This window comes from Mustela lutreola, chromosome 9 (genome assembly GCF_030435805.1).
Source record: "Mustela lutreola isolate mMusLut2 chromosome 9, mMusLut2.pri, whole genome shotgun sequence".
Classification (NCBI taxonomy): domain Eukaryota; kingdom Metazoa; phylum Chordata; class Mammalia; order Carnivora; family Mustelidae; genus Mustela; species Mustela lutreola.
Window position 1 is genome coordinate 96,183,483 of NC_081298.1, and position 24,576 is coordinate 96,208,058.

The window sequence follows — 24,576 nt, forward strand, 5'->3', positions numbered from 1 at the left end:
GGGCGGAGTCGGCCTCCTGGAATCCTGGGTCCGGCGTGCACTTCTGGAGGACTTCAGGTACCGGCGTGCCCCGCGTCCCTCTGTCCGCCAGCTCGCGTCCAGGGCACCGCCTCTGTGTAGGGCGGGCGAGAAGGCAGCCGAGGCGGAGCTGATGGCTGCACTGAGGGCGGGGCGGGGTGCAGGCTGGAGCCTCCGGGGATGGCGGGCTTTGGGGGGGGTTCGCTGGGGGAAAGGACCCCTGTTGACCCCTGACCTCCGGGCCTTGCTGACGTCAGGAACTCCTGACCCTCGGGCCCGAGTGACTTATGGGACCCCCAGTCTCCGGGCCCGGTTGTCTGTGGGGGTCCCCGAACCACGGACGTGTCTGACGTCGGGGACTTCGGATTCCCGAGCACGGCTGACTGCAGGGACCCCAGATTCCAGGACCCGGGAGGTCTCAGGGACCCCTGGAACCCGTTCGCGCGTATGGCTGGCGGTGGCGCTGGGCGCTGGGGGGGCAGTGCTGTTGTTATTGTGGGGCGGGGGTCGGGGTCCCCCAGCGGTCCTCGCCTCGGTCCTTGGCCCGCCGCCCACCTCTCCCCGGAGCCAGTACAACTTCATCGCAGACGTGGTGGAGAAGACAGCACCTGCCGTGGTTTATATCGAGATCTTAGGCCGGTAACGGTGGGGAAGAGCGGAAAGCACCCAAGCCGCGGGCTAGAGGGCGGGCGAGCAGGGGTCTGAGCCTTCTTACATCCTTGCTTTCCCCCATCCCAGGCACCCTTTCTCGGGCCGCGAAGTCCCTATCTCAAATGGCTCAGGATTCGTGGTGGCTGCCGACGGGCTCATCGTAACCAACGCTCATGTGGTGGCTGATCGGCGCCGTGTCCGTGTGAGGCTGCTTAGCGGTGACACGTATGAGGCCATGGTCACAGCTGTGGATCCTGTGGCAGACATTGCCACGCTGAGGATTCAGACGAAGGTGGGGGTCTGGGCGGGCTGGGGCTGATTGAAGCTGTGAATTTGCTCACATCTCCGTGTGACAGTTCTGTATATCCATTCTCCCTCAGGAGCCTCTCCCCACACTACCCCTGGGACGCTCAGCCGATGTTCGGCAAGGGGAATTTGTTGTTGCCATGGGAAGTCCCTTTGCACTGCAGAACACGATCACTTCTGGCATTGTCAGCTCTGCTCAGCGTCCAGCCAGAGACCTGGGCCTCCCCCAAACCAATGTGGAATACATCCAGACTGATGCAGCTATTGATGTGCGTTCTGACATAAGAAAAATGAAAACTAGGTTGGGGGCTGGGGGTGTGGCTGTGGGGTGCAGGCACCAACTGTGATAGATGGTGCATGAGCCTAGGTTGGGCTGGGAAAGGAGAGAATTTAGAGAAAGTGCCTACATCCTGGTCATGCCCCCAAGCATAGAGTCCCTGGATTTCTTCCATATTTTCTCCTTGTCCTGCAGTTTGGAAACTCTGGAGGTCCTCTGGTTAACCTGGTGAGTGGGACACCCTTCTTTCCAAGAATCCCTGCCCCAGGTCAGTGTGAGAAGGGGTGTGCTTCCCCTAATTCAGTGATGTTTGGTTAAGTTTCTGAGCAGTCTCCTGTTGGCTGTCTCCCAAAATCCAACCTGGTCTCCCCAGCTTCCCAATACTCCCTGTTACTCTTGTTCAGGTATCCCCATCTCCTAATAGGTGTCTGGGCTAGGGAATAGTGGGCTGTATCCCTGCAGGATGGGGAGGTGATCGGAGTGAATACCATGAAGGTCACGGCTGGAATCTCCTTTGCCATCCCTTCTGATCGCCTCCGGGAATTTCTGCATCGTGGGGAAAAGAAGAGTGAGCCTGTCTTGGGATGGGGGTGGGAATTCCTTTAAGTAGTGGGAGGGGCATTCACTGGGCTTTGCTTGGGGGGTGGTCTACTGGGAGGAAAGGGTGGGGGAAGGAAGGAGTTAGCTGGGTGAGGCTAATTTGTCCCTCTATCACAGATTCCTGGTTTGGAATCAGTGGGTCCCAGCGCCGCTACATTGGGGTGATGATGCTGACCCTGACTCCCAGGTATGAGCTTTAGGGGTAGTGACCTGTAGGACCACCAGTGTATTCAGTTGTGGGCAGCTAGCACTTCTGTTGAGCTTTGTTCTCAATTTTATGTTTATCTAAGATAAGTTGCCTCACATTTGGGGCTATCAGAAGAGCTGTTCTCTCTCATGATCTTGACTTTCTCACTGCAGTCCATTTTATACACCTGCTACCAGGTGAATTTCATCCTATTACTGCTTTGATTTAAAAACTTCAATCCATAAACGGGGTGTTTAGTGGCCATTTTCCATTTGTCTCCAATTTAACCATCCAGATATGGCTTCTTACATGAATATATTCTGTTCCAGCCAACCTGATTTCCTACTCCCGTGGTTTTATTTATGTCATTTTTACTTTATATAGTTAAATACCAGAACCATTCTTCTAGGCTTAAGTTCTACTCTCTCTTTAAAGTTTCTCTTAGGATTCTAGAATGACATTAGTGTTATTGATTTAATACTATGTATCACTTGGAATTAGTTACCTTTTATATACATGTCCCACTTCCTAACTTCCAGAAGGTAGAGAGCCAGTTGCCTTTGTATCCCGAGTATCTAGTGCATGGCCTTGTCCATGCAGTTGTCAGTGTGTTGATGTGAGATTTGAGGTGAACGCAAGATGGGGAGAGTGCCTTGGTGTGGTTAACAGAGTGATCTCTGTCCTTTCAGCATCCTTGCTGAACTACAGCTCCGAGAACCCAGCTTTCCTGATGTTCAGCATGGTGTGCTCATCCATAAAGTCATCCTGGACTCCCCGGCACACCGGTGAGGGAGGGACTGCGCTGTGAGGTGGGGATGGGTGAGGTGTGCATGTGCCCTTGACCTGGGCTGTCTATTCCCTCCTTTCTTTCTCTGTCCATCTTTCACCATAGGGCTGGTCTACGGCCAGGTGATGTGATCTTGGCCATTGGGGAGCAGCTGGTACAAAACGCTGAAGATATTTATGAAGCTGTTCGAACCCAATCCCAGCTGGCAGTGCGCATCCGGCGGGGACCGGAAACATTGACCTTATATGTGACCCCCGAAGTCACAGAATGAGGGGTCAGCAGGTGTATGAGTCTCCTGCTCTGATTTCCACCTTGCTTTCCTGGCCTAGGTTCTGAGGGTACCTGGACAGAGGACTAAATGAACCAGTGGGGGGCAGGTCCCTCCAACCACCAGCACCAATCCCTGGGCTCTGAGGAATCATAAAAATGCTTTTTATATAAAATAAAATTATACCTAGCATCATGTTATAGTCAAAAATAAGGGGGGGGCTACTGATCTTTTCCCCCACAAAAAGGTTAGAGGTAAAGCTGTATCCCCCCTCCCCCTCAACTGAGGGGAGACACTGCAGCTGACCCTTCTGACCTCCCTATGCAAGAAAACCAGCTGCTGCTGTCTGTTGTTCTGGGCAGTTAATCAGGTGCTGCTCTTTGTTGTGTGCTTGGCTCGGTGCTGGGCCCGGGAGCAAAAATTCCCCACGCCTGGCCACAGATCCGGCAGCTGGCCTGGGAAGGAGGGTGATAACCTCGGCTTGAGAGTTCCACATCCATAGCACACACTGGATGAGTGCGGCAGGTCTGCTGACGTCAGGGGTTTCTTGGTAAGCTCCTGAGGTAATAGCAGCCTCAGACCCCTGCTCTTAGGGGCCAGTGGTGGTTTGTGGAGGAGGGTGGCGGCACCTTAGACGATCTGGTTGCTGGTCTGGCCGGGGTAGCGCTCAAACCTCCGGTTGGCCTCTTCACTGAAGGCATCACCTATAAGGTGAATGGGTGGCTTAGGTGGGGAAACAGACCTTCTGTGGGGAAGGGTGGGTAGAAGCAGAGAGGCTGGGAGATCCATAGGCAGGTGGGAAGACACAGAACCCATGTAGGCAGACGGGAATGATGGTCTTTCCCTCCCATTGCCCAGCCTCTCTGGGCTCCTCTTCCCACCAGATACCAATGTGGCAGTTGTGCACCCAGATGCGGTGCCCGTCGTATTTGCAGTTACATTTCATCGCATTGTTGGTGAAGTCGCTTTCTGCTACTTCAAAATTGGGGTTGATGACCACCTGTGAGTGGGGGAAAGGCAGCATAACCCATTGCGTTCCTCAGATCCCAGGGTATCTTTAACAAATATCCCTCCCCCTTGGCAGCTGGAACTCAGGTCCCTGGCACCTGCAGAATGTAGTTTCCTGGCCTCACATCTGTGATGTCAATCCACTGGCAGTCGATGTCATGCCGGTACAGATCCCAGCAGCCCACGGTAATGCCCTGCTCTCCAAAGTTGGCACACTCATACCTCTTGGCGACATCTGAGAGGGATTGGCACATGTCAGTGTGAGGCACGGCTGTGGGATGGAGATACCGACGTCTGCTCAAGGCCCGACGACTCACCCTCCTGACATTCAGTGTCTTCTAGACAGAAGCTAGCTTTGTGGCCCTCAGCCACCTTGGTGCCATTGGGGGTCAGGATATCATAGTGAGTGAAGATGTCCATGCTGTGGTAGTGCCTGTGGGGACAAAGGGACCCCTGTTGCCTTCCCTATCCCAGCAAGCTTGTCCCCTCACCAGGGACCTTGCCCTTCTGCTTGCACCGCTCACCCATGACACTCGTGCCACACCCAGGAGTGGCGCCCAGCCTTGGGCCTGAAGTCAGCTCGTCCCAGGTTGTGGATCTGGGAGGAGAACCGGAGGAGACGCCTGTGGCCATAGGGCCAGGGGGCTGAGCGGGCTGAACGGGCCAGGCAGTTCTCCTCCGCGGCGCAGTAGAGCATGTGCAGGGGCCGGTCCTCGATGTAGGCCGTCTCTTGCACCAGGGCCGAGTGCAGTAGTAGGTCTGACGCAGCTAGCCCAAGGAAGGAAGCAGAGTGCGGGAGGTCACTGCTGGGGCAGCAGTGGAGGGGGGGGGTGGGAGGGACAGATGGGGGTGCTTCTCCTCCCCCTATGGAGGGCGAGAGGCTGGTTTCTCACAGACAAGGAGTACCCCTTCAGTTTTGAGCCGTCTTTTTCTCTCGAAGGGGGTGGCCCCGAGCCTCCCTTCCCTGGCCTCACTCACTCTCAGAACAGATGACTCCAGCAGTGAAGCGGGTTCCCGTTCTCTTGCAGGCAATGTGGGTGCCATGATGAGCACACTGGTCCAGGGACAGCTCAGACCCTGTGCAGCGCACTCCACTCATCACCACCTCTGTGGTATTCCCTGAGTCCCAGTACCAGGTCTCCTGGGAACATATGTTGGTGTTTCTGTGAGGCCCTGCTGTCCAGCTTCTTGGGCCAAGGGACTCATTTCCACAGTCCTCTGCCCCAAACACAGGCTTTGGAGGCAATGGCCTTGGTTTCCCTCTCCTCACTCACCTGTAGGCCATGGTTGGCATAGCCCAGTCCAAGTTGCCTACAGACCACCATGGCCTCCAGTGTCCCCCAGTCATCCCCACAGATGAGGCCCCAGCGAAGGGACCCAGCTTCCCCTATTTGCACCTCCACTCGCCCCTCATGTCGGCTGCGGCCCCCACTGAGTCGGATCTGTAGTGACACAGAATGGCAGTTCTGGGTAAGCTTTTGGGGAGGGTAAAGGGAGTCCATAGCAGGCGTGTGGCTGATGAGTGATTCAGAGGCACATGTGGGCTGGTGAGTGGGGGTGTTGGGTGGGAGCTGCCAGGTGGCGAGGGCCTGGGACAGTGAGCTGGGAAGCTGTCAGGCTGCAGATCATGACCAGGACTGGAGAGGACGCAAGATCCCTGAACCGAACTGGAAAGAAAACTGACCTTGGTCTCTACCCCAGTGTAGGGCAGGTTGCATCTGACTCCGGCATCCCGGCTGTGGGAACAGTCCTCGGCTGTGATGTTCTTGTGGGGGCACTTCCAGAGGGACGGTTCCTGTCCAGAGCATCGAACTTCACTTAAGTGAATGGCACCCATACCTAGGGTGAGAGGTCAAAGATCAGGAGGTTATAACTGGACCTTCATTGTCTGCCTTGGGGTCTCCTTCCCAAGGGATGTGCCTCCCAGGAGAGTGTGTACCTTCTCCTTCCCTCTTCCACCCATCTTCATCCCCCTCACCCTGCCCCATGCGGGCACCACTCAGAGCCTCTCGAGCACTCCCGAAGCCCAGCTCCCGACACACCACGCTGGCTGCCTGCAGGTCCCACTTGCGGTCACAGACTGTGCCCCACGTGCTGGCCTTCAGGACTTCCACCCGGCCCTCTCCAGGGTGGGCCCCACCCTTTAGACGCACTCGGGTCTATGGATGAGAGAGACGTGCCCAAAAGCAGTGAATGGAAACAGCACAGAGAGGGCTAAGTGGACCTGGGAGATGAGTGAGATTCTGTGGGAGGGAGGGGGTGGTCTCAGGTCTGTGGCCCACCCCCTGGAGAGAGGTTCCTCTCTGTCCTCAAAGGTCAGGGCTGTGCTTGGTCAGGGGGTGGCTAGGCTGTGGGGACCTCCACCTGGGGTGGGGAAGGTTAGAGTCACTGTCACACACCTCCCCCTGAGGCTTCGACTGTTGTTGCTTCTTCTGGCCACTGGACGCTGCGTAGAGAGGGCCTGGCACACAGCTCACCACCGCAGGAGCCCCCCCAGGGCACCTGGTGGTGTCATTGGCACGATAGAACTCCAAGGAGCAGAGGGAGAGGTGGGCCTCGGTGCCCACGCACGCCACCCCATGCAGACCAAAGGAGTGTTGCTGCCGCTGGGCCAGCAGCCTGGGGGGACAGGAGTGGGTGCAACAGGGTAAAACAATGCTCCTCCCTCTCTGCCCCCAGCCCTCCTCCCTCCATGCCTCCGCCATCCCCCAACCTTTCGTGATCATTTCATCCCTTCTTCTTCCCTCTTCTCTGCTGCATTTCCCTCCATAGAGACAAAGGGAAAGGGCAAGTTTCCAGGCTGAAAAAGCCCAGGTTACCCAGACAGGAGGGTTCTTGGGGACCAGCGGCCAAAGTCCCCTCTGGACAGGACAGCTAGTCTTGAATTACCTGACAGAAACCTTGCTCCGAATGTCTCTAAGTTGCTGGCCCTAACGGAGGCTGGGGTTGAGGCTGCTGGGCAGAGAGAGTGGGAAGCCAGGACTGCCCAGCTGGAAGAGATGGGCAGGACATAGTGGCTGACACAAACAGGAGGCTTGAAGAGCCCATGGGAGCACAGAGCCTTCCATTATGCTGAGGCTAAGAGAATGGAATCAGGGTCAGGATGCAAAGGAGTGAGTAAGTCTTGAGTCTATATGGCTTCTCTGAGGCCAGAGGGTCTTCCAGGCCAGAATTTGATGGGTAGTTATGAGAGGAATATACCAGGACTGGGGCTGGTATATGTGGGAATGAAGATGTAGAAATGTAAGACAGACAAAAGTTAGAGACCACATGACCAGAGAAGGAGAATATGCACAACAGAATGGTAGAGATCTCTCCAGACCTGAGCTGAGCTTTAATAAGGTCATCTATGGTTCTGCAATTTAAATGTAACAGAAAGAAGGTTCCTTAGCCACCCAAGCATGAAAGTGGGATTAAACTAGACATTAAAACTTAGGAGCACTTTGGAGAGATGCCTTGGGAGATGGAGGGGGCTTGTTTATTGACACAGAATAAAAGATGGCAGCGGGCCGTGTGATGAGAGCAGTGTCTAGAGAGGAGGGCTCGTAGTGGTGAAGTGGGCCTGTGAGGCTGGCTTGGCGATGAGTTATGTAGTAACGTGCCCATCGCTTGATGTCAGAGGAAGGAATCTGACGACGTGAAGTTATTGGCTAGGAGATGCAGAGAAGAGGAAAAGTTCATACATACAACAGACAAAGGAAGCCTGGAGACTTTATGGAATACCTTTGGAGGCTCAGGATCAGTGGATTCTGAAGCTCAGACACATCAGGTACTCTCCCAAAGTCCTGTGTGGCTGAAAATAAAAGCCAAAGAGGCCACAGGAAAAAAAAATCTCACTCTTCTAAACTTCCTCCTCCCCTTTCCCCACAAGGAATACAGTAAAATCAGCAGTGTGCACTTGAATTTGGGGTTCAGGGAAGACCAGAGCATGGCCATGTTGGGCACAGAGGACCCTTAGCTAGAAGGCACTACAAGAACACCCCCAAATTCCGAGCTCCTTTGAAGCCACCAGAAGGAGGAGCTGAGGAAGGAGGGCCCCCAGGGGACTACTGGGTGATGCTAGAATGTGCAGAAGAGAGGAGGGGATGGAAGAAAGGGATAGATTCTCTGTGTCTTCAGCCACTTCTGAAGAAGTTATCAGGGAGACTTATCATGTGCAAATGGCCTTTGGAAGCCTACTGAAGGGTATTCACTCCCTTGAATTCCAAAGGAACCCATGAGAAAATTAGGGAACAGGGAGCCTAACTGTGTCAAATGGGCCAGAGACACAAGAACTATAATCTGAACCCATCCCTGGCAAAGGTTCCAGAGGGGGCCCCAAGTCTCACCTCCAAGCTGGTAGCACCTACTTTTAAAAAATCAATCAAATAAAGGTAAGCTGGGAACATTGATCCCTTAGGCAAACTGAACTTGAGGGAGACACAGGTATGGCATCTGAAGGACAGAAGTGCCAGAGGATCTGCTAGAATTCACTGGGGGAAGAAAAATAAGCATGTGGGACAAGGGTAGTCAGTAGATGAACTTCTATCAAGTCTTGCAAAAATCCTGTGACAAGCCTAATTTCCCAGAAACCTACATAAGGGCCAGCATCACTTTACATTTCAGTAAATCATCTGGAAGGTGGTTTGCAATAGCTACTGCCGCTCCTCCACATCTTGGTGGGGGCCTCTTGGACCCCTTCCTGACCACAGCCCCATCGCCCTGACTCATCGTCACTCTGTGCGCTCCCTGGCCTCACACCCCACCTGAACTTCATTTACCTCTTGATTGATCCCCTGCCCACTCGGGGTTTGGGTTTGACTTTAAACTTGGTGAGTTGTCTGAAAAAAGGAGAAAGAAGTTAGTGGAGGTAGTGGTTAGGTATGTGGCCCAGGAAGGACCCTCAATGCAGAGCATAAGAAGGAGTAAAGTGAAGGGGGCCAGATTTCCCACACACACTGATGGCTACACATCACTGAACTCCATTTTATTAACTCCGGTTGCTGTGTGGATTCCACAACAGTGATGGGAAACCTAGTCTGTCCAGAGGTGAGGGGAGAGGGGATAAGAGGTAATGGGAGGAGAGAGAAGGGGAATGTGGGTGAATTAAGGGGTGGGGGTGAAGAGTAGGGGGCAGGAAGCATGCAGGCAGCTGGGGCCGGAGTCCAAGTTATTTGGGGGAAGTATAACAATGAGGAGGCTTCTCCTCAACTATTGCTACATTATTTCCTCCCTGTGCACCCTAAGATCAAAGCTTGCCCATCCCCATGCCTGCTTCCCCACCCCCTGGAATGACCATTTTGCAGTTACATCCCTAATTCATCAGCTTGGGTTCTGGGATGGACATGGATAGGCTGCCTTCCATCCATCCACCTCCTGGGGCCACAGGGGCAAACAGGAGGTCCCGGGGCTCTTGCCCCATTACCTTCCAAGGGGCTTGGGGCGTCGGGCCGAGGCTTTGGCCGCTCGCTTCCTCAACTTTCTGCGAGGATAAGACAATAGCAGAGTCAAGATCAGTCTAGAACCAAGTGGGAAAGGCTGGTGCAGCTGGGGCCAAGGGCAAATTTCTTTTCCAACAGGGAACTTGGAAAGTCAGCGGGATGTTATGAGATACTCCCAAGGCTCAACCCTTCACAGCTGTTTGGCTTCACATGCCCATAACCAGGCCGATGAGCAGCGGTGAAGCGCAGGGACTCAGGCTGTTAGAGCCCTTATATCAGCATCCACAGAAACTAGTCTGGGGCAGATGGGTCATGAGGACCAGGCTCAGTATCAGGGTTGCTCTAAACCTGAGGGGAGGACTTTGGGGAAAGGTATAAGTAGGAAGGTGTTAGGACTGTTAAGATTGTCAGACTGACCGGGCAAGGAGAGAGCTCTGGCCTGATTATAAGGAGGCTGACTGTCTTTTATTCTTGGATGTTCTCTGACTTCTGGCATTTCCAGGTCTGAGGCCCGTGGACCAGGACCAAGGCTGGATGTCCAAGAACGTTAAGTTGGTTTGACTGGGAAACATGAGGCCAGGCGGGTTAGGATGACAGCATCCTTCCTGCCTAAATTAAATCCCATATGCTTTAGTCATTCACAAACAGAGCTCAGCTCCCAGACTTACTTCCAGAGAAATAAGTCTAAAACTTTATTTCTTTTTAATTGGCCTAAATATTTGACCTATTTTATTCTTCAAGAGGTTGCCTTAAATCTAATGTCTGGAAACTAGGGCTGTCTCTCCTTTCATTCTCCCTTTGATTTTAAAGACTTTAATTTTGTCCCCTCTCTGTTCTTTCTGACTATGCACAGATGAATGCAGGTCTGGCCTGTCTGTTCTTACAAGTTTATGGATCTCCCTGTCATCATCTTACTTATCCCTTCTTTAAACAGGTTCTTACTCTGCTGTTTTCTCCTGAGGGGTCCTATCTGGACAAAACATACTGTACGCAGATGCACTTGGGTGTTAATATATAGATTTGAGACCGCAAGGAAGCTGCTTGATTTTTCCTGTCCTGGATTCTTTCTGGGATGTATTTAGTTGGTCTTTTTGCCAAAATATCCATTATGTCCAACATTCCTAGGAAAGTGTGTACAATAACTCTCAGGTCCCTTTCCTGAGACATTACTAAGAGTTTAGAACCTCTCATCACACAAGTACAGTGTGAAACTTTTTCTCCAAACGTCTTTTTCTCAGATCTGTCTAAAATGAAATATATTTTGTGTTCTCTTTCAAGAATATCTCAATCCTCTGACTAGTACTCAGAAAAATGCATTATTATCTAGAAATTTAGAAGTACTTCTTCTCTTTGTTATTTATAAGGTTCTTATATTAAATATCCTATGGTATACTTAGTTATATTTAAGGTACAACATAGATTATATTAAGAACCTGGTGCTTGTTTAGGACCAGTACTGATATTTGTCTTTATTTACACTCCTTCATTCACGAACAGACTCTTGTTTCCCAACCCCCATCATTTGTTTCTTCAACCATCAAACGTAAAAACCTGCTTACATCTATGTGCCCTCTTCTCAATCCAACTATCTCTCTTCTCTAAGGCCACTCCCCCCAATATTTCCGAATTCTATCCCTTAGGATCTTTTTTCTCTTCAGTTGAGAAGTCACGTACAATCTCTCCTCAACTGAATCATTTTAAACATGTTCAGATCTCCCTCACACACACACCCACACACACCCTCCATCCCATTTCTCCCCCCTCTTCACTGAAAGCACTGTCAAGAGTTGTCAAATGCTCCACTTTATATCCTCTCTCTTACCACTCATTCCTTAACCCACTCTTCTCTGGTTTTCCCCCATCACTCTGCAAAAATAAATCTAGTAGACAGTTTCAGTCTTTATCTTATTTACCTCTCCAAAGAACTGCTGTACTCTTCTCTCCTTCCTTGACTGTCCTAACACTTCTAGTCTGGTTTGATTCCTAATTCTGTTTACTCTCTCTTGGTCTTATTCACAGGCTCCTCCCCTAGCTAGTCACTTAAATTTTTGGAGCACTGTCTGAGGCATTCTACTCAGTCTGTATCCTCTCTTTTTATGTTCTTATTTATACCTAACCTTGTATATTCCATTGCATTCTTGATGTTTCTACTTAGATGTCTCAAAGTGTTCTAAAATGTAATATAGGTCCAAAAAATAAACCCATAATTCTTTCAGTAAAATCCACTCCAGAAACCTAAGAGTTAACCTTGATACTTCTCTTTTTGACTCCCAAAGTCAGTCCATAACCAAGTCCCATCAGTGTTACTTCCTAAACATCTCTCCAGTCCATCCAATCTTGTTCTTCTCCAAACCATTCTCAGAAATGCTGCCAGAGTGATCTTTTGGAGCCCCCAAACCTCATCACAGCTTCTCACACCCCTCTTTGTGAAAACATTTCACTTGTTTCCCAGGGCTTTTATTATAAAGACCCAAATCCTTAATGTCGCCTGTAAAGTCTTCCACAATTTCTTGTCACCTTTGTGTTCTCAGAATCTTGCACAGTGCTTTTCAAATAGCAGGGGTTCAATAAATAGCTTTCAGTACTAAAGCTCTTAGAACCTCAATTTCTTTGCCTACAAAAGAACAGTAAATGATTCAATTATCTTTACATCCTTTTCCTCTTCTAAAATTCTATAACTTTCACGTGTTCTAGGGCAGAACTATAAAACCAACTTGAAAAAATGCTAAATGCATCATATTTTGATTTTCTCATTCTCAACATCTTACTGGCGTCCTCTAAAATCTAGCCAATGTATCTTCTTTCTCTAAGGAAGGTAGAGTTCTTCGTAATGTCCTTGCCTCTCCTTTATGATGGTATTACCTGTGGGAATGCTCCCTCTGTCTGATGTGACCTGTGAAAGGCAATCTAGATCATATCCCCATCACAGAATCTCCCAGGACTCCTATAACTCCTTTACTCACTATAACTGATCTCTCTACTCAGTATGTGTCCTTCTCCAGCCTTCATATCCCAGATTCAGTAACAGTTTGCAATGTCTACACAAATATTCCCGATCTCTGAACATTACCTCAGATCATGCACATCTAGGGATAATTGCTGGGTCTCAGACTTGCCAAGGATGGCTCACTTGGAAAGCTGGGGGTATTACCTTGGAGCCGAGAGATGACTGATGGCACACACCATCCTCCTTTCTAGCAGCTTCAGGGTCATTTGCCATGTGTCTTCTCTTATTTTCTGCTACCAGTCATCCTATAGCTCTTCACTCCCTCTCTCTTGGCTGTCACGCTCCAAATCAGCTTCACTTTTGTAACAAACTCCTAACTGGCCTTACTGCACCCTGAACCTCCATCCTCCAATTCACTACTATTGGGTAAACTTTGACAACACTGGCCTTATTTTATCAGTGTTCCACACAAATACTTTTATTTTTAATTTTGTCATAGAATAAAGATGAAACACTCCAATGTGGCATGAAAAGTGTTCCATTTTCTAGCTTTTAAGTATCCAGATCTTTCTTCCATTATTTTTCAGCACAATCTTCTACTCTAGTCAACCACTTTTGAAAAATATCCTTATCACTGTCCTCTCTGTCTGGGTCAGCAATGACTCCATTTCGCCAAATCCAGCTTTTATTTCTCAGTCCTTGTGCTTTTAGACCCATCAGCAGCACTGAGTCAGGTGACCACTCGCTCCCTCTCTTTCTTGAAGCCTGTTACTTGGCTATAGGCTACCACACACCCCTGGTTTTCTTTCTACCTCACTTCACTGTTTGCATGTTTACTCTGTCTTCCTGATCTCATAACATTTAAGCTCTCAGTTCGGTCCTTGGACTCCTCTTTTCCTGATTACACTCACTCCCTTGGTGACACTGTCCAGTTTCAAGACTTGTAATACTTTTATTCAACTGAACTCTAGAGTCATATACCCAATTGCCTACTCAGCCTCACCATTTCAATGTCTTAGAGAACCTCAAAATTAACAGGTCTAAAACCAAGTTTTAATTATTCAATGTTCCCCACCTCCTCCTCGAACAAAATGTCCTCCACCCACTGTCTTCCTTATCCGAAAAGGCCAACTCCATACTGAGCTCAGGCTCAAAACCTTGGAATGAACCTTAACTCCTCTCCTTCTCTCGCACCATATTAAATCCATCCGCAAATCCTTTTGGTTCTACCTTCAACCATACACACAGTGTGATCATTTTTCACCACTCTCACTGGTCACCATCACTTCTCACTTTCTTTACTTGGCTTTCAGGAGACAATAACCCCCTAACTAATTTTTATGCCTCCCTGACTCCACAGCATCCCTTACAGTCTATTTTTAAAGCAACCAAAATAATACTTTAAAAATGGAAGTCAGAGGTCATACCTCTGTTCAAAACCTTATCTTACACAGAGAAAAAACAATCTCCCAAATGTCCCTACATGATCGGGCTCCCCATACTTTCTGGATCTCTTCCTATATCATTTTCTCTCTTGTTGCCTCAGCTGCAGCCACAGTGGCCTCTAGGAGCCTGACAAAAGTGCTTTCTCCCTCCCTCCACCCCTCCCCTGCCCCCTAGGATCTTTTATGATCTCTCTTCCTGTAAATGTTTGGCTAAATTTCTACACAGTTTGTGCCTTAAATCTTTTCTCGAATGACGCCTTTTCAAAGAGGCCTTCTCTGACTGCTTCATCTAAACTGCAATCCCACTTCCAACTTTCTATCCCCTTCCCTGCCTTATTTTTATCTATTACACTCTTTGCTATCCTTGCATTAAAAAATTTTTCTATTTTCCAATTCTTCCTTAGTCCATGAGATCAGGGATTTTTGTTTTGTCTACTGTTGAATCCTTTTGTCTACTGTTGAGTCCCTAGTGGCTACAACAGCCCCTGGCACACTGTAGACACTCAATAAACAAATACTGAATGAATGGATCTCTTCACCTTTGTTCATGCTAGCTTTGTCACTTGAAATCCCTGCTTTTTACATTGTACTAATCTTTCAGAACCTGATGTTTGCATTAGGGAAGGTGAAGAACGGCACAGAGAAAGAAATATAGTCCCAAGACAGAAAAAAAGTGGAGGAGTACAGCATACAGGTATTTACAAACCGTTTGAGTCTCTAGACCAGATAAAGTATATTACTTGGAGATAAAAGAACTTTCAGATGTGCAGACAGCCAAGGCAAGGAGAATGTGAGCAAGTCTGGAGAAGACCAGAGGTTGGATAATGTATTGACTTTCAAAAAGAAGAAAAAGGATTCCTTAAGCTAAATAATAACACTCTAGAATACATTATTAAATGGAAAGTTTGTGAAAAGTGAGGAAAATATATGGAGATTTTTAGAAACCTAGAAGGATTTCAGTAAAAATTAGCTCAAACCATCATGATTTCTTTTTTGACAAGATTACTAAATTGGAAGGCTGGAGAATGGCCGTGAACTTAATATATCTGGATTTTAAGGGAGACTAACAAAATGTCCCATGATTTCATTATAGATAAAATGATGAAATGTTGGCTACCTCATTGTAGTGTTCAGTATGTTCCCAATTAGTGGAAAAAACATTTCACAACTAATGAGTAAAGACTTGATGAGTAATGAAGAGTTAGACTTTGGTTTTGAACATTTCAACAATTTTAACAGTCACGCTGATGAAGGCAGAAGGCATAGCTATCTTGTACATCCTTGAGAGGAAGCTGGGAGGGATGGCAAATTGAAAGTAATGTCAAGATTCAGGATTATCTCATGTGTTATCATGGCTTTGTAATGGTTTTTCAATGATGTGTCCAACTAATTTAATAGGGTAAACTCAACATAGATTTAGGTTCAAATAGGCTTTTCTATTAGGATCAAGAATAAGGGAAGATCTGAATTGGTTTTAGATGACTACCAGTTCAATATGAACAGTGGGGTGTTTGCTCAACAGAAAGTCAATACCAAGTCTGGGTATGCTCTACCCAAAGTTGAGCATTTCTACTGTACCCTGCCCTGATCAGACCGTATCTGAAGTTGTGTACCCAATGCAAGGTCACCTAGATGTCAAGAGGTCTTTCTGCAAAGCTCAACTAATGAAGAGCTGAAAACAATTAGCAGTTTAGCCTGCAAAACAGATTACAGAGAGACTGTAAAGATTTCTAAACTCCTCAGAATGTCGGCAGAAGATTCTCCAGGGTAGCCAATCGCTGTAAGCACAGAACCGTTCACGCATGGGATCCGTTACTCAGGAAGCCAGCGCATACAACCCCGGCTCCAGGGCAGGTGGAGAGGGCCGGGCCGAAGGATATTCCGGAAAACTTGTCTAGGAGTCCCGGGGGCTCCCGAGGGCTTTCGAGGGCAGGGCCCTACCCTCCCCGCGCCCTCTGACCCTCAGGGATTGGCCCTCTGGCGGGGACACGCGCTCCCAGCCCCTCACTGGACACACCCAGGCACCGCCTCCGCAGGGCGCAGCCGCGCGCTCCCTGAGCTCGCCCCGGGGTCGCGCCCGCGCCGTAACCGTCACCGCCCCCGGACCGCCGGCCGCTGGGCGTGGCCTCGCGAGGCTTGGCGCGCGCTCCGGGACGCGGAGAGTCTGCCTGCCAACCGATGGCGTCATGGGCACCGGCCCACGCCCCGCGCCACTCGCCCCGGCTGCGGGCCCGAGAGAGCCGAAGCCTTGTTTGCCCCAATTCAGACCCGCCCCGAGGAGCCCTTCATGGTCCCACAAGATTTCTCAACTCTCCAGGTTGGAAAGGGCCTCCATATTTCTCCATTGCTGCAGAGCCCCGGACCCTCCCTGGGGTCGAGACACCAACCCTTTTAGTAAGCACCCTTCAATCCCAGCCCTCTCCACTCAGCGCCCACATCCCTTCACCTGTAAAAGGCCGTGTTGACCCTCTTTTCGCTAGGGAAACCCAGCATCCCGCAGACCACGTGGCTGTTATGGGCACTCCAGCCTTTGTCACACACTTGGAACCAGCCGTCGGGAAGCCTGACTTCGACCAGTCCCTCGGTCACTGGCAGGGGCCGCCTGCCCCGCCCCACGACCGGTCGAAGTCGCACCTCCTCCACTTGCAGGTGCTGTTCTACCTGGGATAGGACCACAAGCAGAGGAAGGAGTCTCAGTAGCGCCTTTCCCATGTCCTCTCACCCTCACAGACCCCTGAGCAGCGTGCTTGCTGTAAAGCCCGTGGCGAGTAGGCGCTGGCACAGGGCTGAGAGGCATGCCTGCTCTCTGCAGTGAACTGACTCTCCCGGACCGCGAGAGTGGAAGGGCGTGTGCTCTGAGAAGCGATTGAGGGTGCTGAGGAAGCTGAGGAAGGAGTGCCCAAGTCAGCCCCAGCATGGGGAGCAGTTCGCAGAAGTGTCGTGGAAGCAGCAGGAGAGATTAGGAAGGGAGATGTTCCCAGAGAGCAGGAACATCTGAAGGGAAGGAGAGCAACGGATGCCCTGGGGACCAGGGATGAAACTGGAGAGGCTCATGCCAGGCTTAGTGATGTGAATGCCAATGCTAAAACAAACCTGGGCTTTAATATGTCTAGCTCTATTCTTTGTCCACACCCTGCTAAGCTTCCCACTAACCCAAATTAGCTTGTGAGGCATATGGGATCCCCAACCCTCTAGTATCCCCTCTACCCACATAAACCGCCCTGGCCATCCTCGGTGAGATGTGTATGTTGTGTGTGCGAGCATATGAATGGCAGACCTCAATGACATTAGAATCTGAGAAGCCAGGGAGGCGCTGGTCCTTGCAGATGACTCCGGCATCCTCATCATGAGTGCAGTCACTGTTCCCCCAGCCCCGGGAGGCACATTCAGTCACGCTCTGCTCAGTCCCACTGCAGCTCAGGTTGTCCAGCCAGATGCGGCCTGTGGAGAGAGAGATAGGGGAGAGAGAGACTTGTGGAGGCAGGATGGAGGAGGGGGGGAGGGGATGGGGATGTTGGGGAGAGTGAGCATATAGGCCTCACGTTTGGCCAAGATGATCCCATTTTTCAGCTAAGATAATGGGTGTGCAAGAGACAGGACACCCTGGGAGGAAAGGGAGCACAGGACTGATGGAGGGCCAGTGGTGATCTCAGGGGGAGCACAGGACTGATGCAGGGCCAGTGGTGATCTCAGGGATACTCAAGAAGTTGGTACGGTGAATAAAAAATTGAGACTCAACACTGAATTTCTGATCAATCCTGACCTATTCAGTGATAGCTACAATTAAGTACCTGTTGAGTGTTAGGCACTCTGCCATGTATGCATACACATGATTATTCTTAGAGCTGCTCCCATTTTACATAAATTGGAGTTCAGAGAAGTTAAGTAACTTGCCTAAGGCCACACAGCCAACACATGGGGACTTAGGGGTTTAAGGTATTTGTGAGACTTGGAAATCTAAGATCTTTCACCTCAGCCTCGCTTTCTCCCATGGGCCTGCCCTGCCTGCACTGCCACATTGCCCCTTGTTTTTCTTTCTGCCTGGACCACATTGAAATGGATATCTGACTTCTCAGAGTTGGATGGACCCAAACCACATAGGACTCCACCCAATGTGACATGTCTGTCACAGCCAATGGCAAGGACCCATCGCATACGTCCTGACAAGACTTACCCAGTTTCTGCTGGGATGCCTACTTCCTGTTCCACCAGGCCACTGGAACCATCACAGAGTTCTTGTGACTCTTTATGACTTTCCCCCACCAGGTCTGATTCAGACCTTTGAGGCCATTCAGAAAACACCCTCAGCCAAATGACTGTCTTCATATTTGAAGACAACCTTCAAGTAAGTGCTCTCCCAAACTTTTTCTTTTCATATCAAACACCCCTGGTTTCTTCAGCTATTCCCTCTTGAAACTTGGCTTCCAATCTTTCACATCTGGGCAGCTCTCCTCTGAAAGAATTTCCGTTTTCTACTGTCTCTCTTAAATGTGGCATCTACAAGGGACACTTTATTCCAGAAGTTGTCCAGCCAGTGGGAAGTGGGGGATGTGCTGCAGACTGCCTGGGCTTCTGGCCATCAATCCTACTGTGGGCTCATACAATGGAAGTATCTTCAGGTCTCCGAATTCCTCCTATGCTCCCCCACCCCACTTCATGTGGTATGAGTTTACACCTTGTTCTTAGTCAGTTCCAGCTTGCTGGTTTCAGCTCTTGCCTATAATTTGATTTTGTCAGCTGCAGTATCTGTGATCCCTTCTGTTTGGGACATCCAGACACCATCTATTTGCTCTCAGCTTTCCATCAAGCCAACTGTACTTTACTTGTACAGGGCTTACCTGTAGCTGTGTCCTAGCATTTGTCTTTGTGGAATCATACATAGGCAAAAGAAAAGAATTTATTGATCACCTCGTCATTTTGTACCTAGGGCACCTGAAGTTCAGAGAAGGCACTGAGCAGCCTAAGGTCACAGAGGCCTGAGAAGTGACTGTCAACCATGGGTGTACTTGACACTGCTGTTTCTGGTGACCTGGCTTCCCACGGCTGCCCTCAACACTGAATTTCTGATCAATCCTGACCTATTCAGTGATAGCTACAATTAACTACCTGTTGAGTGTTAGGCACTCTGCCATGTATGCATACACATGATTATTCTTAGAGCTGCTCCCATTTTACATAAATTGGTGTTCTCTCTCCCTGCATTAAGGCAATACCTCGGCCACACGTGGAGCCTTGCTCACCTGTTCCAGGGCCGTATTTGGCACTGTGGGTCCAGCCCGTGGCCTCTGTGAAGCCCAGCTCCCGGCAGAGGACGTGGGCAGCCTGCAGGGTGAAGTCGTCATCGCAGATGGTGCCCCACTCGCCAGCTCGCTGGATCTCCACGCGGCCCTCAAAGGGCTTCCGGGGGAAGCCAGCCAGCCGGAACCGCAGCCCCTGGCTCCCAGGCCTCTTCTCGGGAGCCGTGGATGGGGATGGAGCTCCCAGGCAGGAGCAGCACAGGAGGCACAGCAGCAGCCCCCATGGGCTCCACTGCCAGATACTGACAGGTCGCATGGCAGGGAAGGCCTGGGTGCCCCAGAGAGAGAGAGTGTGTAAGACAAACCAAGTCCAAGCCAAGCCTGGCTCCCAGAGAAAGGTCAGGAGAGGAAGAGAGACACTGAAGGACAGAGGCAGAGACCATGTGAGAGAAAAACAGAGACCCAGGGACTAAGTGAGAAAAACAAATTCAGTAAGAGCAGAAACAGAGTCCGAGAGGCAGCGACCAGGGAGGGGGGAGTGAGAGAGAGAGAGACAGAGACACAGAGATAGAGAGGTTCTCCCTCAGCATCAGTTGTTCTGTCCCACAAGGTCCTTCCCTAGCTGTCCTCATCACCTCTATTATCCCCACCCACTGGTTAAGAGACCCAAAGATCAAAAGACAGTGATTAGAGACCAAGAGGCAGAGAATGGTAGAGAGGAAGAGATAGAGACTGAGCAGGAGGGACACCCAGACAGGATGTGAGAGGAAGGGAAACTGTGGGAAAGAAAGGGGATTAAACAGAAAGAGACTGTAGAGAGGGACAATGTGGAAGATAGAAAGTGACTGTGAAAGAGGCAGCACACAGAGCAACAGAGAGACGCAGGCAACAGGTAAGGAGAAGGCCTGGCAGGAGCCAAGGAGGGGTGACGGCAGGGATCCAGAGATTCCATTCAGCCAGTCAGACAGAGGACAGAGAGCTACTGATTGTGGAGAGAAGCAGGTGAGGGGCTTAGGAGCCCCTCAGACCTTAGGTTCCCTGATTGGCAGCCAAGACTAGAGTCCTGTCTGGGCAGATTCCACGGCAGAGCCCAGGGTGCACGGAGAACCCCCTGCACACCCTATCCACACAGGCTCTCACATGCCCTACGGGGTCAAGGGGCCCAGGAGGGCCAGGCCTCAAGCTGGGAGGGGGAATGGGGTGGGGTTGTCCAAACCTCCTGCCAACACTGCCATCGCTGTCACCGGGCAACAGGAGGCCAGGGCACCAATCAGCTTCTCAGCCAAGGCCTTCCCTCTGTCTGGGACTGAGAACAGCCCCTCTCCAGCAAGGGGCCCCCTGAACATGCTTTCCCCAACTCAGACAAACAACACAACAGGACAGCTTTGTTCTGGGGACATTTTGGCTTGGGGGCCCAGGGATAGGGCCTCATAGAGGAGCCTCCAGCCTTAGGGCCCCAGCGGCTGCCCTATTTGGAACACCCTGCAGCCCTCTACCCGACAAATAATCTGCCTCTCTCCACTCTTCTTGTCTTTCTTTAAACGATAGAACCCTCTGTTGGTTGGTTTCCCCTCGACCCCATCCTGCATCACCCCTTTTCCGTGGTCCCGCCACCATCCTCTCCATCCGAAACTCCCCTTCCTCCCGCGGCAGCGTGACTCCCCCTACCTTTGAGCGGGACTCTAGGGGCTGGGAGAAGAGTCCAGGTCCTGGAGATCGGTCCTAGAACTTCCCAAAAAGAGTGCTCGGCCAGGGGAGACTGGACCCCCCCTCCCTCCCCCCTCTCCTTTCGCCCCTCCCACGTTCCCTTGAGCCCTCCCACATTCCGCCTTCTCCTTCGATTTCTCCCTGGCCAGTTCCCTCCTCTTCTTTTGGTCCTCCCCTCCCCCGTGGAGCTGGCCGCGGCCGCTCCACCTCCCCCCACTCCCCATCGCCGACCCTCCCCGGCCTGCTCAATGAAGCTTTCTTTTCCCGCGGGTTGGAGGCCGGGCAGCTGCGGTCAGGGAGCTAAACACGCGAGAGGCCACGGGGCCGCAAACCGGCCCGGGCTGCGGCCCCTGCTCAGCTCCGGGCTCCGGGCAGCCTTCCAGTCAGTCCCCAGCCCCCAGCCCTTCCCCCACGTCCCGGGCTCTGCGGAGTGTAAACAACCGGACTCCAGCCGGACTAGGGGCGGGTCCGGTCGGGGAGCTGAGGCAATGAAGAACCGCATAGTCCCTCCGGTGCCCCAGGGTGCCCACTGGCATTTTCGGGGTGACGTCACGGCCTTCACTCTGATGTCACGTTGAGCATATGACGTCCTACGCAGCCCATAAGCCCAGGCGCCAGAGCCTTCTGACCGAAACCTCGAGGTTTCTCGGGGTGGAGCCACTTGTGCGCGTCCCAGGGCTGTGGGAAGGGGTCTGAAGGTGGTGCACCGCACAACTAATCTCGGGACCCCTCCCCTTTCTTTATGCTGCTCTCCTTGCTCCCCCTTCCAGTCCGCGGGGGCCGGGGGAGGGGCGGGAACGCCTCCGGTGGTCCGGCCCCGCCCCCGCCCCGCCCCTAGCCCGCAGGGCCAGGAAGCGCGGAAGGAACCGCCTGGGGCCATGGACGGTGCCGTGATGGAAGGGCCGCTCTTTTTGCAAAGTCAGCGTTTCGGTACCAAGGTAGTCGGGGGCAGGGGTTGCGGAAGCCAATCAGACTTAGGAGTGGACTGTAGAGCCCAGAGGGAGGAGGGGGAGGCAGCGAGTTGGAGCGCGGGCCGGGAGCTGGAGAGCCCTATGACGTTCCCGCGAAGTTGATTTCACACTCGGGAGAAGGTCCTCGGGGTATGCCCTCTCTGGTTCTGGGGAGACCGAGCTGCATCCTTATCGGGAAACTTCGCCCCCTGTCGGGAAGCTGCAGACCCGAAGTCTGCCCGAATTGGTCTCTCCTTTCCCGTCGGGGCCCGGACCGCTCCCTCCCCAGCGTCTCTCTCTCTTTCCAGAGATGGAGGAAGACCTGGGCGGTACTCTATCCTGCCAGTCCCCACGGCGTAGCGCGGCTCGAGTTCTTCGACCACAAGGGGTCGAGCTCTGGAGGCGGCCGAGGGGGCTCGCGCCGCCTGGACTGCAAGGTGATTCGTCTGGCGGAGTGTGTGAGCGTGGTCCCGGTGTCAGTGGAGAGCCCCCCTGAGCCTGGCGCCGCAGCCTTCCGCCTGGACACCGCGCAGCGCTCCCACCTGTTGGCGGCGGACGCGCCGTCCAGCGCTGCGTGGGTGCAAACACTGTGCCGAAATGCCTTTCCGGTGAGTGGGCCCGGGCTGCCCTAGAGGGGCTGGGGCGAAATGCACTGGGCCCTAGAGGCGACGCGGGGTTGGGCGGTTACAGCAGCAGAGCGCCTAGGCTGGCTCGGTCCCTGGGAACAGCGGTGAGGGAATTGCAGGGTCCACGATACTCTCTGTTCTTACCCCAGAAAGGCAGCTGGGCTCTGGCGCCTGCGGAGAACCCACCCAAGCTTTCTGCCCTGGAGATGCTGGAGAACTCGCTGTATAGCCCCACCTGGGAAGGTAGATGCCTGAGATGCCTGGGCAGGGATGGGGTGGAAAGGAAGGGTGTCCTTGGGAAGGGAGTGATAAAGGTCAGGGACCCATGGGGAAGTTGGAAGCTCCTGAAGCTGGTTTCCAAGTGACTGGACAACCTGTCCCCACCTCCCCAGCGTCCTAACCCACTAGTCCGGCCAATCTAATTGTGTATTCCTTCCAGGATCCCAGTTCTGGGTGACAGTGCAGAGGACCGAAGCCGCTGAGCGTTGTGGCCTGCAGGGCTCCTATGTGCTGAGGGTGGAGGCCGAGAGGCTGACTCTCCTGACCATGGGGACTCAGAGTCAGATACTGGAGCCGCTCCTTTTCTGGCCTTACACTCTATTGCGGCGCTATGGCCGGGACAAGGTGCGGGGGCTGTCAGGGAGCACCGACTTTCTGGGTTGGCTGTGCGGTGGGTGGGTGGGGCAGGACTGGAAGGCAGGAAGCTCTGTCCTCTGGATAATGGTTCCTTGATTAGCCCATGACCCCACCTCCCTCCCCAGGTAGTCTTTTTTTTTTTTTTGGTAGATGGTCTATACTAGGGCAGGCCCTGTGACTCATCTCCTTTCGTGGCTCCTAGTAACGTGTTTTCCTCCACATCTTCTTCAGGTCATGTTCTCTTTTGAGGCTGGTCGCCGCTGCCCTTCGGGCCCTGGAACCTTCACCTTCCAGACCGCACAGGGGAATGACATCTTTCAGGCTGTTGAGACTGCTATTCACCGGCAGAAGGTCCAGGGAAAGGACGGGCAAGGGCAGGATAGTCTCAAAGCTGATTCCCATGAAGGAGAAGTGGCAGAGGGGAAGTTGGCATCCCTGCCTGGCCCTCAGGAGCTCCTGGGCAGCCCTCCCACCGTGTATGCTGAACCCTTAGACTCCTTGCGCATTCCTCCAGGCCCTTCCCTGGATTCCCTATACTCAGATCCCCTGGACAGCACTCCTGCTCAGGCAGGGGAGGGAGTACCGTTCAAGAAATCTCTTTATTGCGACTTGTACGAGCACGTGCAGCAGCAGTTGCTGAAGGCCAAACTGATGGACCCCAAAGAGGACCCCATCTATGATGAACCCGAGGGCCTGGCCCCGGCTGCACCCCGGGGCCTTTATGATCTGCCTCAGGAGCCCAAGGATGCATGGTGGTGCCAGGCTCGGATGAAGGAGGAGGGCTATGAGCTCCCCTACAACCCTGCCACTGATGACTACGCTGTGCCACCGCCCCGGAGCACAAAGCCCCTCCCCGCTCCCAAGCCCCGGGGCTTGGCCTTCGCTGAACCTGGAGCTGCAGGTGGTGGTGGCAACAAAGGCCACAGCTCAGACACTGTCCTGTACAGCCAGGTCCAGAAGAGCAGAGCCTCAGGGAGCTGGGACTGTGAGCTGTCTAGAACAGGGGCTGACAGGACGGGGGTCAAGTCAGAGGGCTCCACGTGACAGGTGGGGCAAGGCTGGGGTTGCTGATAGGACCCACCATAGGAAGGTGGCATTGGGGAATCAAAGAAACCTATTAGAATCTGCAGGGACCAGAAGGCTGGAGGGTCCTGTGTAAGCCAGCCAGGGGACTGGAGGGATCAGGGGAGTCAAGGGGAGGATGATCAATCTCAAGAAGTCCTGGAAGTGGGACAGTTGGCAGGGGTGAGGGATGGGACCTGGGAGAGACCAGCACCCCCAAGTTATCCTCCCCAAAGGAATGGACAGCTGCTGGACTAGGTCTGTGAAAAGGGGTGCTTGGTCTGAGTTGGTGCAGTTAGAGGGGCCTGCATGGAGGCTCTAGGGTGATGCTGGACTGGGCCCGGATCCTCACCCCTGCATTGTTCTTTGCCAGAGACCTAGATTTTAAGAAGTTGATTCTCATTAAAGTCAGCTTGGGTTTAAGAGGTCTCTGTGTGTGAATAG

The 24,576-nt window shown here is 52.2% G+C and overlaps 3 protein-coding genes across 11 annotated transcripts; 2 read left to right on the plus strand and 1 right to left on the minus strand.

The window, feature by feature from the left end:
* The first annotated feature begins 74 nt into the window (after nucleotides 1-74).
* On the plus strand, nucleotides 75-3,289 carry HTRA2 (HtrA serine peptidase 2). 3 transcript variants are annotated; one of them, XM_059188153.1, is made up of 8 exons: nucleotides 78-657; nucleotides 757-961; nucleotides 1,026-1,244; nucleotides 1,448-1,480; nucleotides 1,715-1,820; nucleotides 1,970-2,039; nucleotides 2,729-2,824; nucleotides 2,932-3,289. In XM_059188153.1, exons 1-8 carry the CDS (start codon nucleotides 152-154, stop codon nucleotides 3,095-3,097), a joined length of 1,401 nt encoding a protein of 466 aa, XP_059044136.1. In that variant the 5' UTR covers nucleotides 78-151; the 3' UTR covers nucleotides 3,098-3,289. The 3 variants fall into 3 exon arrangements, with proteins under 3 accessions (XP_059044138.1, XP_059044136.1, XP_059044137.1); XM_059188154.1 differs by having other exon boundaries at nucleotides 82-657; nucleotides 1,050-1,244; XM_059188155.1 differs by lacking the exon at nucleotides 1,715-1,820 and having other exon boundaries at nucleotides 75-657; nucleotides 1,448-1,520.
* LOXL3 (lysyl oxidase like 3) lies at nucleotides 3,236-20,940 on the minus strand. 7 transcript variants are annotated; one of them, XM_059188127.1, is made up of 16 exons: nucleotides 20,820-20,940; nucleotides 19,155-19,479; nucleotides 17,192-17,355; nucleotides 16,361-16,575; nucleotides 9,507-9,563; nucleotides 8,863-8,922; nucleotides 6,502-6,721; nucleotides 6,081-6,261; nucleotides 5,787-5,941; nucleotides 5,377-5,544; nucleotides 5,081-5,243; nucleotides 4,627-4,870; nucleotides 4,420-4,535; nucleotides 4,201-4,337; nucleotides 3,983-4,094; nucleotides 3,236-3,798 (listed from the first exon to the last, which is right to left on the minus strand). In XM_059188127.1, exons 2-16 carry the CDS (start codon nucleotides 19,465-19,467, stop codon nucleotides 3,725-3,727), a joined length of 2,379 nt encoding a protein of 792 aa, XP_059044110.1. In that variant the 5' UTR covers nucleotides 19,468-19,479; nucleotides 20,820-20,940; the 3' UTR covers nucleotides 3,236-3,724. The 7 variants fall into 7 exon arrangements, with proteins under 7 accessions (XP_059044110.1, XP_059044112.1, XP_059044111.1 ...); XM_059188129.1 differs by lacking the exon at nucleotides 9,507-9,563; XM_059188128.1 differs by lacking the exon at nucleotides 20,820-20,940 and having other exon boundaries at nucleotides 19,155-20,773.
* Nucleotides 20,941-21,106: 166 nt separating this feature from the next.
* On the plus strand, nucleotides 21,107-24,555 carry DOK1 (docking protein 1). The gene is made up of 5 exons (XM_059188152.1): nucleotides 21,107-21,796; nucleotides 22,117-22,416; nucleotides 22,584-22,677; nucleotides 22,874-23,058; nucleotides 23,302-24,555. Exons 1-5 carry the CDS (start codon nucleotides 21,737-21,739, stop codon nucleotides 24,112-24,114), a joined length of 1,452 nt encoding a protein of 483 aa, XP_059044135.1. The 5' UTR covers nucleotides 21,107-21,736; the 3' UTR covers nucleotides 24,115-24,555.
* The last annotated feature ends 21 nt before the right edge of the window (nucleotides 24,556-24,576 follow it).